Source organism: Leuresthes tenuis, unplaced genomic scaffold (assembly GCF_036924035.1).
Source record: "Leuresthes tenuis unplaced genomic scaffold, fLeuTen1.0.hap1 SCAF_7, whole genome shotgun sequence".
In the NCBI taxonomy this organism is placed as follows: domain Eukaryota; kingdom Metazoa; phylum Chordata; class Actinopteri; order Atheriniformes; family Atherinopsidae; genus Leuresthes; species Leuresthes tenuis.
In genome coordinates this window covers 37,088,605-37,103,274 of record NW_027325361.1, presented here as the reverse complement: position 1 = coordinate 37,103,274, position 14,670 = coordinate 37,088,605, and the positions used below count along the sequence as shown (strand labels likewise).

The 14,670-nt window shown below is 41.2% G+C and overlaps 1 protein-coding gene across 1 annotated transcript; it reads right to left on the bottom strand.

Annotated features, from left to right (window-relative positions):
* Nucleotides 1-859: 859 nt before the first annotated feature.
* On the bottom strand, nucleotides 860-3,745 carry LOC140312415 (Krueppel-like factor 2). Its single transcript, XM_072390244.1, has 3 exons — nucleotides 3,229-3,745; nucleotides 2,024-2,936; nucleotides 860-1,922 (listed from the first exon to the last, which is right to left on the bottom strand). Exons 1-3 carry the CDS (start codon nucleotides 3,298-3,300, stop codon nucleotides 1,747-1,749), a joined length of 1,161 nt encoding a protein of 386 aa, XP_072246345.1. The 5' UTR covers nucleotides 3,301-3,745; the 3' UTR covers nucleotides 860-1,746.
* Nucleotides 3,746-14,670: the final 10,925 nt, after the last annotated feature.

Genomic DNA, 14,670 nt, shown 5'->3' with positions numbered 1-14,670 from the left:
CGTCACCCGGAAGTGGAAGGAGACAATATTCCTGTTGTTGTCGTCAGAAAGAAACAAACAGCGCGATGGAGAATGCGCCGTTGTGCATCGTCTGTTCCATAACCAGCTCATCACAGATGGAGAGGGACGCAGCTTCATCTCGCTCTGCGTTCTCCATCTTTCTGAATGCCTGAGTTTGTTGTTGTTGGTGGTGAAGACGTCAACAGGAAGTGGCTCTATTAGCGATAGATGAAATGGGTACAGCGCCACCTATGGTACCGGGGTATGACATGCTTTGTGCTTTTTGCACCGCGATTCGTTCACATATCCAAGGATAATTACCCTTGCTCAGATAAGGAGCATAACCCAACTATAGCTATAATCGAGTTAATTTCATCATGTAAACCCACTGACTGTTGTCATTAAGCTGTGTTTCCCTGTCTCAACAGATATCTTTTGAATAGTGTTACAGTGTTTGTTGTCCCCTATTTTCTGTCTTTGAGATTACTCTTGTTGTGAATTGATGCTATGTAGAAAAATGATTGAATTTGATGTATCTGGAATAAAATTCCACCTCTGAACAATATATAAATACAAGCGTGCTGATGAACATTTTTTTCTTTGATACTCTTCTCTTCGCCCATTTTCTGTAGGAAACTATGCATACTTTTCCTGTCTTTCTGAAACTATCTGAAGCAAAGGAATCAGTTGTGTTCTAGTAAATAAATTAATTGGAAATGGTTCAACAGATTTCAAGGTGAAACTGGGCCTTTTAAATAAGGACCTGCAGCTGTGTGTAAATGTTCATGTTCACTTCATATAAATGTTCAATCTCTATCTAAACCTTTGACAATCACATTCAGGACTCAGACATCCTGTTGTCAGTTAAGTTTAATACATATAATAAAATAAAATATTTACATAATATAAACATTGTATATGTGCATTTCTTCAAGACACAAATAAATCTTTTTGCCAAAACATTGTAGTTCTTCATCAATCAAACAGAGTTGAGATAGCATGCGCTTCAATGACACGAAAAAACACAACAGCAGACATTCTGCTAAATCCTTCAGGGAGGACAGGCCCAAAGGCAGTTTGGAATAAAACATTGTCTCAAAGCTTATTCAAGAATTAAACTAAGTGTCTCTTAGCAAGTAGAGAATATGGCTCTCAGAAGATGTATTGTGATATAGAAGGCACTAATGTCCAAATGAAAATAAGAATCACTTTAAAGAGTCCTGTCTCCATCCATTTACTTCAGTAACATGTGCATGATATGTTGAGTAAAAACGTTTTTGCATTTGTGTTTGAATGATCGCTATTTCATATAAAAATGTAGTACCAGCTACATCACTGTAATAAAAAACTTGTCAGAACAGAATCAATCTGTCTTTGTCATGGCATCTAATTGTTCTTTGGGATTTGTTTATAATTTTTCTAAAAAAATTGTCTTTAATTTAAAAAGATTTTTATTTTTTATTTTTTTTTATTTATATATTCATTTTATTATTGTCACATATTTTATTTTCTTCTTTAGCAAACAGACTACACCTAAGCCAAATTTATAGGCTTATGGTGCTTGATACTTAAACCCATACAAAAACAAGCGCTGTAATATTATAATATTATAATATTATAATTATGACAGTGTAGTCCAAAGTGGCCAGATCACACAGTCTGGGGCGGATCCTCACAGCTATGTGTCCGGTGGGTGCGGTGCGGACCTCGCACAGTCTGTTACGTTTTCTCCTCTCAGGACTTTTCTCACATGTGCCTCTTCATGTGCAGGGCGAGGTGGTCTGACCGGGAGAAGGCCCGTTCACACAGGTCACACTGGAACGGTCGATGCCCGGTGTGCTTCCTGAAATGACGTGTGAGCTCGTCAGAGCGAGCGAACTTCCAGCCGCAGCCCTCCCAGCTGCAGTGGTACGGTTTCTCCCCTGCAGCCACAAAACAAGCGTTAGTGACGTCATTGTTTGAAGGCAAGTAATGGTTGGCTGAATGGACAACTCTGAGTACATATTCAACATGCGGTTGTTACCTGTGTGCGTCCTGAGGTGAGCCTTCAGGTGGGAGCTCTTAGTGTACGTTTTCCCGCAGCCGGTGAACGTGCAGGTGTGCGTCGCAGTCCGTTTCCTCGGCCACGTTCGACGGCTCCTCTTCGGCTTGCTGTCAATCATTTCCAGAGGGGAAGAGGGTGGGGTAAGCAGCACCCGCTGCACGGCTACAGGCTGCTGCTGAATGCTCCTGGCCGCGTCCTCTCCGAACACACCGGGGCGCGGATTACGGCTGTGAGCCCCGTGGGGAAGCTGGATCCCGGTATACTGGTGAGGAAATACCCCGGACGCAGTGTGACAGACAAAACTCTGCGGGAATATCAGCGTGCTGGTATCGCACATCTGAGACTTTTGGTACTCGGAGCTCATCAGGTCCTCCGGACTGAGCGGTGGGGTTATGCTGCCTATGGAAGCCTGCGGAGAGTTGGCCAGCCTCGGCTGCTGCTCACATGACACCAAGCAAGAGACACTCCCTTCATGCTTTGTTTTAGCACAGCTCTGAGGTCCGTAAGCGTCCGTTGTGGTGAGCTCAACTTTAATGTCCTCCTGGGAGGAGAAAGATGTGGAGCTGATCATGAATCTCCCCTGGATTGTGGGGCTGCTATCCATGTCAGACCGAAGAAGCTCCGCCATCAGACTGTGCCAAGGCGGTGGAGGGATGTTCATGTCCGACACAGATGTGTAGTTGGCCTGCTGCTGCTGGTGAAATACGGATTCCCCGGACTCCTGAGGTCCATAGCACTCAGCTGCAGTCCCGGAGACTGGCGCGCAGTCGCAGCTGGTGGTGTTTGCAAGAATAAACTCAAGATCCAGGAAGTTGTCCAAGTCCTCTTCGACCTTTTTGTCCAGATAGCTGCTGTCCACCTCTGGCGCGCTGCTCATGGCGCCCCTCCGCCCCTGGAGCGCAGGTAAGAGTACAGTTATTGATCTACTTTTCTTTTTAAAGCAGCAATAAAAGTTTTCTCAGCTCTGCAGATGACTAATGACAAGAATTCAAATAAAAAAGAGTTCAAAATGTGCAGCCACAAAAGAACTAAATTAAACTCAGTTCAACAGCTGATTGCATAGCCTGCTCCGAGCTCTGTGTGGTTAAAACTCTCCAAGAGCAAATAAGCAAATGTACCAAAAGTGATGCACTGGATCTGTGCCAAAGCCAGAGCTGGCTGAACTAAATAAGAGCACAACTTACATGTTCCCAACCTTTCTCCTTTTGGATAGAAAACGTGGAGATTGAAGGTAAAATGCTCCCACTCAAGGCCATTTCCACATGTGGCTATGACCAGCCGGAAAATCCCGCAACAGGTGATAAAATCGACTTTTTCTCTTGTAAGGAAGTCTTTAGAATCCACCGAGTCCTAGAAGCTGCAGAGCGTGGTGCCTCCGATGAGCTGCTGCTTCTCGTTGTGCGCCGGAAGGTAACTTTCCCCCTAGATATCGCTGCAGAAATCAGACCAGTGCAGGGCCGGGCAAGGATGTGCGTTCAGCATCCCTCGAAATTTAGCCTCGGTATAAAAGTCACACTCAGCCTGCGAGGCAGAGTGAAGGTGGGCGAGTCAGAGGGGGACTGGAGCTCTGTTGCGGACAGCTACTGTACTTAACCTTCTCACTGAGAAGAACCCGCCCCTCTGTCAGAGGCGTCCGACAAGTGGCAGCCAGGGCAGATACGGGCAGACACCGCCCCTGCAGCGGCGTTACGGTGTAACACAAGCAATTACCACTTTGCCGAAGACTGATCGAGGAAAACTAGAAAGGCTCACAGGCTTTATAGGAGAGGAGGAAAGATGCTGCATGAGCCAGACGTGAAACGAGCAACTGAGAATGATTTGATTGTGTAAATCATCATCAGTGGCGGATTTAACAATTTGGGGGCCCTAGGCGAACTTAGCTGGGGGCCCTTCAAAACCGTTCTTTTAACACAAAGGGACCCAATAGGCTACTTGCATTAAATAAAGAGTAGAATGTGAGAAATAAGTTTAAAATATAACACCAGTACATATCAAAATGCAAAGTATGTATTTATTTAATTTTTTACAAAGAAAACTCACCAGACAGTTGTGTGAGTGAGAAAGAGAGAGAACTTAGTTGGAGTAGTAGAGAGTGGGTGTATGGGAGTGAGGTTGATGTAAAGGTGACGTTGCTCTACTAATGCATCAGTAGTAAACTGTGCAACAAGGCATATTCATTCATTTTGAATATGCTTACTGAGGTATGTATCTGTGAGCTGTTTTTCTTGAATTCTCCACAGATGCTCCTTCATGGGTAAAATTGAACCATTAATTGCACTTGTCCCAGGAAATTGCCATGAACATTCATACAACTTTGTGTCCTCTAAATGCAAGATTATGCTCAGCGAGATGGCTAACAATGGCAAGCAATCTTTTTAAAAATTCTTTCCATCTAGTAGCTTCAGCATTTATGAGATCCTGTCTCACCTGATCGATAGGTGAGTGCTCAGTGTCTGCCAGGCATCCATGTGTGAGACGGGTTGGGCAGACCTCTCATGTTGCTTAAGGTGAGCTTGGAGGCTTCTAAAGTTGCTAAAGCCTGTGTTGGAGCTCAGCTGTGTGTCTCCATCACCGAAAAGCACATGGCAGAATCCTTGGACTTGCTGTAGACTAGCCAGGACCTGTTGATTTTCTCCCTGTTCCTCATTAACATGAAGTAATTGACTTTTGTGAATCGCCGACCTTCTTGGTTTCGGGGTAACTCTAGCTCGAGTTGAACTGGTCCTTTCATCACAATGTCGCATCGTTCCCTCTCGTTAACAACGGCTGGCCACAGCGCCAGGTCATCTCCCAATATTCCGAATTAGTCGGCTTGTCATCCATCAGCTCGTCTGCTCCGTCAGAAATAGCTGATAGCTCATCACATAGGAGTAGCTCTCCTGAATCTTCAACGACCGGCTTGACGTTAACGTTGTTAGAGTCAACCGGCGTTGTTGACACATTAAAAAAACTAAGTTTGGGGTGTGTAGCGTTCTTTTGTTTTGTTTCCTCCCGCTTTCTCCTTTTATTAGCCCCTGTCACGTACCAGAGAGGGATTTAGGACGCAGATGCAGGGTCGTGGTTTCAAGAGGTTTATTATAATAAACACAAGACAAGATCGCGGCACCTCAGGGCGCTCTCCCGGCAGTGCAAACGAAACAGGCTATAAACGCTAAGCGCTCCCCTCTGTAACTAAAGGGGAGGAGGAGCGCGGCTATGAAAATTAACAAACGTAAAATCTCTCCACAACGGGAGGAAAACAGAAACACTATGAACACTTAACAAAGCAAAGTCACGCTCTCAAAATGAGGCGGATAAAACAAAGGCGCACTCTTTCAAAACAGAGGCTCTATCAAACTTTAACTTTAACTTAAAGCTCTCCTTTAACGGAGGCGACTGTAACAAGTAAGAACGAAAAATCACTCCGTAAAAATGGAGGAAAAACAAAGGCTATGAAACTTACCGTTCAATAAATAACTAAGGCTATGGCTGTGGAATAATTTACAAAACAAGATTGCACTGCAGGAGAGTCGCTCGCTGCAGGCTCGTGGAAACTGTGGAGACAAGACAAGGAGAGTGGCTGGTAGTGACGCTCGTAATGAGACAACAAACTGGCACTGGACAAAGGGAAACGCAGACTATTTGAACACATGAGGGACCAAGAGCAACAGGTGGAAACACTTTGGAATCAGGGAAGACAATCAGACGCATGACACGGGAGGAAGGGCAAGAGCAATTCTCATGTTTTTTGCTTGTTTGTTTTTTGTCTTTGTTTTCCATTTAAACATACACAATTACAATTTACAAACACAATGGTTGGGGGGCTACTGTCCAGAGGCCCCAAGCACTGCTTAATAGGGAAGGGGCAGCTGGTCGGGGGCCCCCCTCAGGTTGGGGGCCTCAGCCAAGTGCCTGCCTTTGCCTTAATGGTAAGGCCGCATCTGATAATCATATTCTAAAATGTTTGCCTCGTTGATTTGTTAACTATGTTTCTGAGAACAGGACAAAATTTTTTTTTGCTAAACAGAGATGACAGAACAGGAGGTGCATAGTTTGTTTGTTTTGTTTTTTTCTTTTCTTTATTGGTAGGGGCCCTCTGGGGTGGGGCGGGTGGGTGTCTTCTGGGTGCACAGTCGCTCCCTGAATACGGCCGCTGCAGGCCCCGGACCTGGTGGACATCAGGCCCTCAAGTCCTGTGGTAGGTCCCAGGAAACTGGGGTGCCTATTGTAGCCAGTCTCTGGCTGCCCTCTCCGGGGGAGCTTCTCTCCCCTGGTCTATATCCCCATACCCCTCTCCCTTCTGGCTCCTGTACACAGCACACACTCACACACGTAGGGTTTTGGGGACGTGTGTGTTCTGTGTAGAGGATGGGGCCACATAGGTGGATGTGCGGATGTATGTGATGTGCAACTGTGTGTGGTGATGACTGGGCCTGGATCTGGGACTCGCTGTCCTCTGGCCTGCTTGTGCTGTTCCTGATGGAACCTATTGGTTTCATCTGGTTTCATAAATAAGTACAGCTGAGTATCATCAGCATAACAATGGAAATTTATGCCATGCTGTCTAATAATGTCACCTAATGGAAGCATGTATAAAGTAAAAAGAATTGGTCCAAGGACAGAACCCTGAGGAACTCCATGACTTACTCTGATGTGTGAGGAAGATTCTTCATTTACAAGAACAAACTGGAATCTATCAGATAAATATGCCTTAAACCAGCCTAATGCAGTTCCTTTAATCCCAATAACATGTTCAAGTCTCTGTAACAGAATGCTGTGATCGATCGTATCAAATGCAGCACTGAGATCCAACAGGACAAGCACAGAAACAAGTCCGCTATCAGAAGCTAACAGGAGATCATTGGTAACTTTCACCAGTGCTGTTTCTGTGCTATGATGCACTCTGAATCCTGACTGAAACTCTTCAAACAGATTATTTCTATGTAAATGATCACAAAGTTGAACTGCAACTATTTTTTCAAGAACTTTAGACAAAAAAGGGAGATTGGATATAGGTCGATAATTAGCCAACACTTCTGAATCAAGAGTAGGTTTTTTAAGTAAAGGTTTAATTACAGCAACCTTAAAAGTCTGAGGTACATATCCTGTCAACAAAGACCGATTGATCAAATCCAATATGGAAGTGTCAGTTAAGGGGAAAACCTCCTTGAACAGTCTGGTTGGGATTGGGTCTAACATACAAGTTGATGGTTTAGAAGAGACTATTGCTGTTGTTAGCTCAGAGAGATCAACTGGGCAGAAGCTGTCTAAATACAAATCAGGTCCTAAAGATACTTCTAAAGCTCCTCTACTTGATGATACATCAGTGATAATAATGGGAAGGATTCCATTAATCTTCTCTCTGATAGAAACAATTTTATTGATGAAGAATCTCATGAAATCATCACTGCTGAGAGTTAAAGGAATACATGGTTCAACAGAGCTCGGACTCTTTGTCAGCCTGGCAACAGTGCTGAAAAGAAACCTGGGATTGTTCTTATTCTCTTCTATCAATGATGAATAATAAGCAGTTCTATTCTTGCAAAGAGTTTTCTCATTTTAAACCATATTTTTAGGCTAATTGAGATGAAGTTGATGATAAGTTAGATATTTCTAAATTCGTGGAATATCTTTTTTTTTATCATTTGACATTTTTGAACAGGCGAATGTCAGCGATGATACAGAAGCAATTTATGGATTTGATCAATTTACTGAATTTTACCAGGTGATTGCTTTGGTATTTTGATAAATAAATAAAAACGACAAAAAAAACTTTGATTGGATGTGTCAGCTGTTTTAGTACATCATCTTTATCAAAGGACACTTTAAAAGAGGATTAAAAATTTGTGTATATTTGAAACAGGCACAAAATCTTCATGAGATACATGTTCTTCATGACTTGACCCAAAGCTTTATTGGTGCTTCTTTTGAAATGGATCTGTAAATTTGTGTAATTTCCACATAAAGGTGTTCTGAAAAAGATCAAACTCTGAGAAGGAGTGAAGGTCATGGTTTCAGCATTAACAGACAAACAGATTCAGAAATGAAATTAGGACTTTTTGAGTACAGTCTTGCAATTTACATGGACTTGAAACTGTAGTGTGACTGATGTACGTTTTATATTATTTATCAATTGTCAACGGGCGACGTCGCTTTGAGTGGTCAGCTAGACTGGAAAAGCGCTATACAAGTACAGTCCATTTACTCTTGGCTTGAATTGGACTGTATCATTGAAGTGCCTTGAGATGACATTTGGTATGATTTGGAGCTATATAAATAAACTGAATTGAATCTGCTCTTCCATAAGGTGATAGTTGCAAACCATGCAGAAAGCATTGATGTTTCAAATTTCCAAGATTTCACCAAACATACAACACAAATTCTTGACAGTATACTTGGCATTTTACCAATCCATACCCCTGGGAAGAGAAAAGGTAGTTTGAGGCTTATCAGAGCACTGCTTCCTTGTTCCAAGATATGGTTTCTTTTAAAGATAAGATTAGACTTTCAGTTAAAGCTATTGCTGCTTGATTGGGCAGAGAATGGCTCCTCTCAGCGCAAATACTTTATTTAATTGTTAAACCTCTTGGAAACACCTGCTTTTTTGTCTCCACTTTCCCCTGCATGGTAGGAAACTTGTGCTACGCTGTGTATTTGTGTGAGAGAGAACAGAGATGAGCTGTGGGCCAGAGCACTTTCTCGTTGCATTAGAGACAGAGACTTGGAGACAGAGAGTGGGTTCTTGTCTTAGCTTATATAGGCAGGTTATTTTTAACCAACACCCCCTTCCTTATTCCTTATTACTGCACTTCCTCTTCTGCTCTCTCAGGAAGCCCACTTGGACAAGTTCCCTACCGACACGCAGTTCTGACTCCAAGAGAATCATGGGATTTAATCAATCTGAGAGGGCCAAGTACTGTGGTTAGAGACATAGACGCAGAGAGGCATGGAGAAAGGGAGAACGGGGAGGGAAGCTGGCATTTCTTCAGTGCATGACTTGCAGAGGCCTGGGCCTCTTCCAGCACTTGTTACAATTTTGCTCTGAAATACCTCAGACAGAGAGCAGTGAACTCAAAGGGAAAAACACTAGGAGACAGGACATGAAAGAGAGAGAAAATTAAACACTGATTCTGTTACTTCAACTCAGACTGGCCTGTTAACATTAGATTTTTTCATTGCTCACACTTTTACACCATAAACACATCGTGCTGAGATTGCTGAGGTACAGAGGTTTATACAAGGTTAATAATATTCTTTCCTTTTTTTTCTTTTTTTTTTACTGCTAACAAATTCCTTTAGCATGAATTGTGCTTTGAAAATGTTTTGTTTAAATTCATTGACAATATTAACTCACGCGAATATGTGTTTTGGAATGTGAAATACTGCATCACCTGTTACACTGAATATCCAAAGAAGTGCTGTCTAAATGTGAATGGGTGAATGTGGCTTGTAATGTAAAAGTGCTTCATCTTAAAGCCAAATGGGAAAGGGAGCTGGGTGAAGAGATTCCAGAGGGGATGTGGTATGATATGTGGAAAACACACCAAATTACAACACAATATCTGAAATGGAGGGAAGTCAGTTGGAAGAATCTCATTGGGTACTTTATTACACTTAAAATCAAAAGTAAACAGATACATGATCAGCAGCCATGTTGGAGATTATGCAACCATATGGCTCCAGACCCCCCACACATTTTTTGGAACTGCACGAAAGTACAACCCTTTGTGTTATCTTGTGTTGTACCTTGGTCATTTGGAGGGTACGGTGCATGTAGGAGACTAATATTTGGTCAAGATTCTTCTGGTGGCTGGGAAGAAGACCTTTAAGTCTGACACTCCAAGTTACAAACAGTGAATGTCAACTATAGAAGATAAACTTGTGATGGAACATCTCACATATAAGTTGAAAATGAAAGAAGATGTTTTTATAAAAAGCTGTTGGAAATGGTTGACATATAAAGGAAGACATGATGAATCAGATGGCAGCAACATTTACTAACATGATTTCACGCAGGCTCTGTTCTTTTTGTTTGTTTGTTTATTATTTTTGTTGATATTCTTGTTTTTCACTCTATGATATTGTGGAGATTATTGGGTAGTGTATTGACATCACTGAAAATTAAATAAAGATTGTTTAAAAGTGTTTCATCTACAACCAGGCTGCCAGAGTTGAATTGATTGTAATATTATTGCAGTGATACATTTTTCTGATTGAAAGTGAAAATGATAAATCTGATGTTGATAAATGTTATTGCACTGAATTTTTTTCAAATCTCATTCATGGGATGTACATTTCATTCTGAAGCTATTTAACTAAATGTTGTACTTGATTTGTTAAATAGTAGTGTTCCAAAATTAGGAACACAGAAGACAGGTAATTTAACTTTAGATATTTGGCCACTGAGTGAAAGCGGTAAGACTGTTCATCTTTTGTTATGTTATGTCTTTTTGAACAGAGTAATACAATTGAGGCTGACATCATGGGAGAAAAAATGTAATACTTAAATATCTGATTTAGAGAGGGTTAAGTGGAAGGGGGTTATTTTGAGCTGGAGAACCCCTTGTTTCCTCAGAGAGTGGTAGTATAGTAGATTTTTGTCAGTTTATACTGTAGTTAGGTATTTGTGAGAAAATAATTCATAGTATTTAAAGTTTCCTGCAATTGATTATGTGGATCCTCTAAAAATATTAACAGATCATCTGTATATCGACTGTTTTTTTTATGTGAACTGGTATCTTGGATTCCTTTAATTCTATTGCTTTGTCATATTACTGCTGCAACAGTGAGCATTCTTGTCTGGTTCCCCGGTGAAGAGTGAAACTTTGTGAAGAGATCCCATTTGTGGTTATTATATATCAAATGCTTTTCTGTGTCTAATCATACAATTATGGTTTTGATATGTTTGTGGAGGGTGATGTTGATGAAACTAAATAATTTGTGGGTGCTGTCTGGTATATTCCTATTTTTTCAAATAAAATATGTCTTTATTATCTTTGTCTTTGTCTGTTTCTATTCTAGAATTAAGGGCCTTGGTGATGATTTTTAAGTCAGTGTTGATTAAGCAAAGAGTATGGAACCCTGTTCCTACATAGATAATTGGCAATCTTTCTGGAGAAAACCTGGTCTGATGAGGAGAGACGGCATCCATCCCACTTTGGAAGGAGCTCTTCTCATTTCTAGAAATATGGACGAATTTATTAGTCATCCAAAAACATGACAACCCAGGGTTGAGACCAGGATGCAGAGTTGTAGTCTTACACACTTCTCTGCGGCTTCCCACCTGATGCTGCCCCCCCCTCAATCAAAAAACACAAAAGGAGCAAATCCTCTTGTGCAAAAAAAATTTAAAACAAAAACTTTAACTGAACAAAAACATCAAACTATTAAATGTGGTTTGCTGAATATTAGATCTCTCCTTTTGAAGTCTCTGTTAGTGAATGATTTGATCTGTGATCATCATATTGATATATTTTGTCTGACAGAAACCTGGCTGCAGCAGGAGGATCATGTTAGCATTAATGAATCAACTCCCTCTGACTATTTAAATGTTCATGTTCCTCCAACCACAGGCAGAGGAGGAGGAGTGGCAGCTATCTTCAGATCAGGGTTACTAATCAGTCCTAGACCCAAGATTAGTTTTAGCTCTTTTGAAGCTCTGATTCTCAGTTTTTCCCAAAGTGGAAATCACAAAAACCTCTTGTGTTTGTTGTTGTGTATCGTCCACCTGGCCCTTATTCTGAGTTTCTGTCTGAATTCTCAGAGTTTTTATCCCAGTTAGTGCTGAGTACAGATAAAGTCATTGTAGTGGGTGACTTTAATATTCATGTAGATGTTGAAAATGACAGCCTAAATATTAACTTTAATTCTATATTAGACTCTATTGGATTTTCTCAAAGTGTTCACAGACCTACTCACTGCCTTAATCATACCCTTGACCTTGTGCTGACTTATGGCATTGAGAGTGAACAGTTAACAGTGTTCCCTCATAACTCTGTCTTGTCTGACCATTTTTTAATAACTTTTGAATTTACATTACTTGACTACACGGTTTCTGAGAAGAATTCTACATATAGAAGGTGTCTGTCAGAGAATGCTGTAACCAGATTTAAAGAGTTGATTTCATCATCCTTTTCTTCACTGCCATGTGCTGATATGACAGAGGACGGCTACCTAAATTTTACTCCAGTAGAACTTGACTCTCTTGTTGACAGCACTACAGCTTCAATGCGTACAACACTGGACAATGTTGCCCCTCTGAAAAGGAAGGTAATCAGTCAGAAGAGGTTGGCTCCTTGGTATAATTCACAGCTGCGTGCGTTAAAGCAGACTGCAAGAAAGCTGGAGAGAGAGTGGCGTTCCTCTAATTTAGAAGAGTCTCAATTAGTCTGGAAAGATAGTTTAATAACATATAAGAAAGCACTTCGTAAAGCTAGAACTGCGTATTATTCATCGTTGATAGAAGAGAATAAGAATAATCCCAGGTTTCTTTTCAGCACTGTTGCCAGGCTGACAAAGAGTCCGAGCTCTGTTGAGCCATGTATTCCTTTAACTCTCAGCAGTGATGATTTCATGAGATTCTTCATCAATAAAATTGTTTCTATCAGAGAGAAGATTAATGGAATCCTTCCCATTATTATCACTGATGTATCATCAAGTAGAGCAGCTTTAGAAGTATCTTTCGAACCTGAATTGTATTTAGACAGCTTCTGTCCAGTTGATCTTTCTGAGCTAACAACAGCAATAGTCTCTTCTAAACCATCAACTTGTATGTTAGACCCAATCCCAACCAGACTGTTCAAGGAGGTTTTCCCCTTAATTGACACTTCCATATTGGATTTGATCAATCGGTCTTTGTTGATAGGATATGTACCTCAGACTTTTAAGGTTGCTGTAATTAAACCTTTACTTAAAAAACCTACTCTTGATTCAGAAGTGTTGGCTAATTATCGACCTATATCCAATCTCCCTTTTTTGTCCAAAGTTCTTGAAAAAATAGTTGCAGTTCAACTTTGTGATCATTTACATAGAAATAATCTGTTTGAAGAGTTTCAGTCAGGATTCAGAGTGCATCATAGCACAGAAACGGCACTGGTGAAAGTTACCAATGATCTCCTGTTAGCTTCTGATAGCGGACTTGTTTCTGTGCTTGTCCTGTTGGATCTCAGTGCTGCATTTGATACGATCGATCACAGCATTCTGTTACAGAGACTTGAACATGTTATTGGGATTAAAGGAACTGCATTAGGCTGGTTTAAGTCATATTTATCTGATAGATTCCAGTTTGTTCTTGTAAATGAGGAATCTTCCTCACACGTTGGAGTAAGTCATGGAGTTCCTCAGGGTTCTGTGCTTGGACCAATTCTTTTTACTTTATACATGCTTCCATTAGGTAACATTATCAGACAGCATGGCATAAATTTCCATTGTTATGCTGATGATACTCAGCTGTACTTATCTATGAAACCAGATGAAACCTACAGGTTGGTCAGGCTACAAGCCTGTCTTAAAGACATAAAGACCTGGATGACTCAGAACTGTCTGCTTTTAAATTCAGACAAAACTGAAGTTGTTCTCTTTGGACCTGAGCGCTTCAGGGAGAAATTGTCTAGTTATATAGTTACTCTAGATGGTATTTCCTTGGCTTCTAGTTCTACAGTGAGGAACCTTGGAGTTATTTTTGACCAGAATTTATCATTTGACGCACATATAAAACTGGTTTCTAGGACTGCCTTCTTTCACCTTCGTAATATTGCCAAAATCAGGAACATCCTGTCTCAAGGTGATGCAGAGAAACTAGTTCATGCATTTGTTACTTCAAGATTGGACTACTGTAATTCCTTATTATTGGGCTGTCCCACATATTCTCTGAAAAGCCTCCAGCTGATCCAAAACCCTGCAGCCAGAGTTCTGATGAGAACTAACAGGAGAGATCATGTTTCTCCAGTTTTAGCTTCTCTTCATTGGCTCCCTGTTAAATTCAGAATAGAATTTAAGATTCTTCTCCTCACATATAAAGCTCTTAATGACCGAGCTCCATCATATCTTAAAGATCTCATTGTACAATATTTTCCTAACAGAGCACTTCGCTCCCAAACTGCAGGTTTACTTGTTGTTCCCAGAGTTTCTAAAAGTAGAACGGGAGGCAGAGCCTTCAGTTATCAGGCCCCTCTCTTGTGGAATAAGCTGCCAGTAAATGTCCGGGAAGCAGACACCCTTTCCACTTTTAAGATTAGGCTTAAAACTTTTCTTTTCGATAAAGCTTATAGTTAGGGATGGCTCAGGTAATCCTGAAACATCCCATAGTTAAGCTGCTATAGGCTTAGACTGCTGGGGGACCTCATCTGTCACACCTTTCCTCACTTTGCTCTCTTTTTCCCCCTGTTTAATTTCAAAATTGATTTTATGTACATGTGACATTATTGTGGTTATTAACCTATGTTTCCCTGTTCCAACAGATATCCTTTGAATGGCGTTATGGTGTTTTTCCCCCCTCTTTTCCCTCTTTTCTGTCTTCTCAAACCCCAGCTGGTCGAGGCGGATGGCCACCCTTCCTGAGTCTGGTTCTGCCAGAGGTTTCTTCCTGTTAAAAGGGAGTCGTTCCTTTCCACAGTTGCCACAGGCACGCTCAGGACGGGAGATTGGAC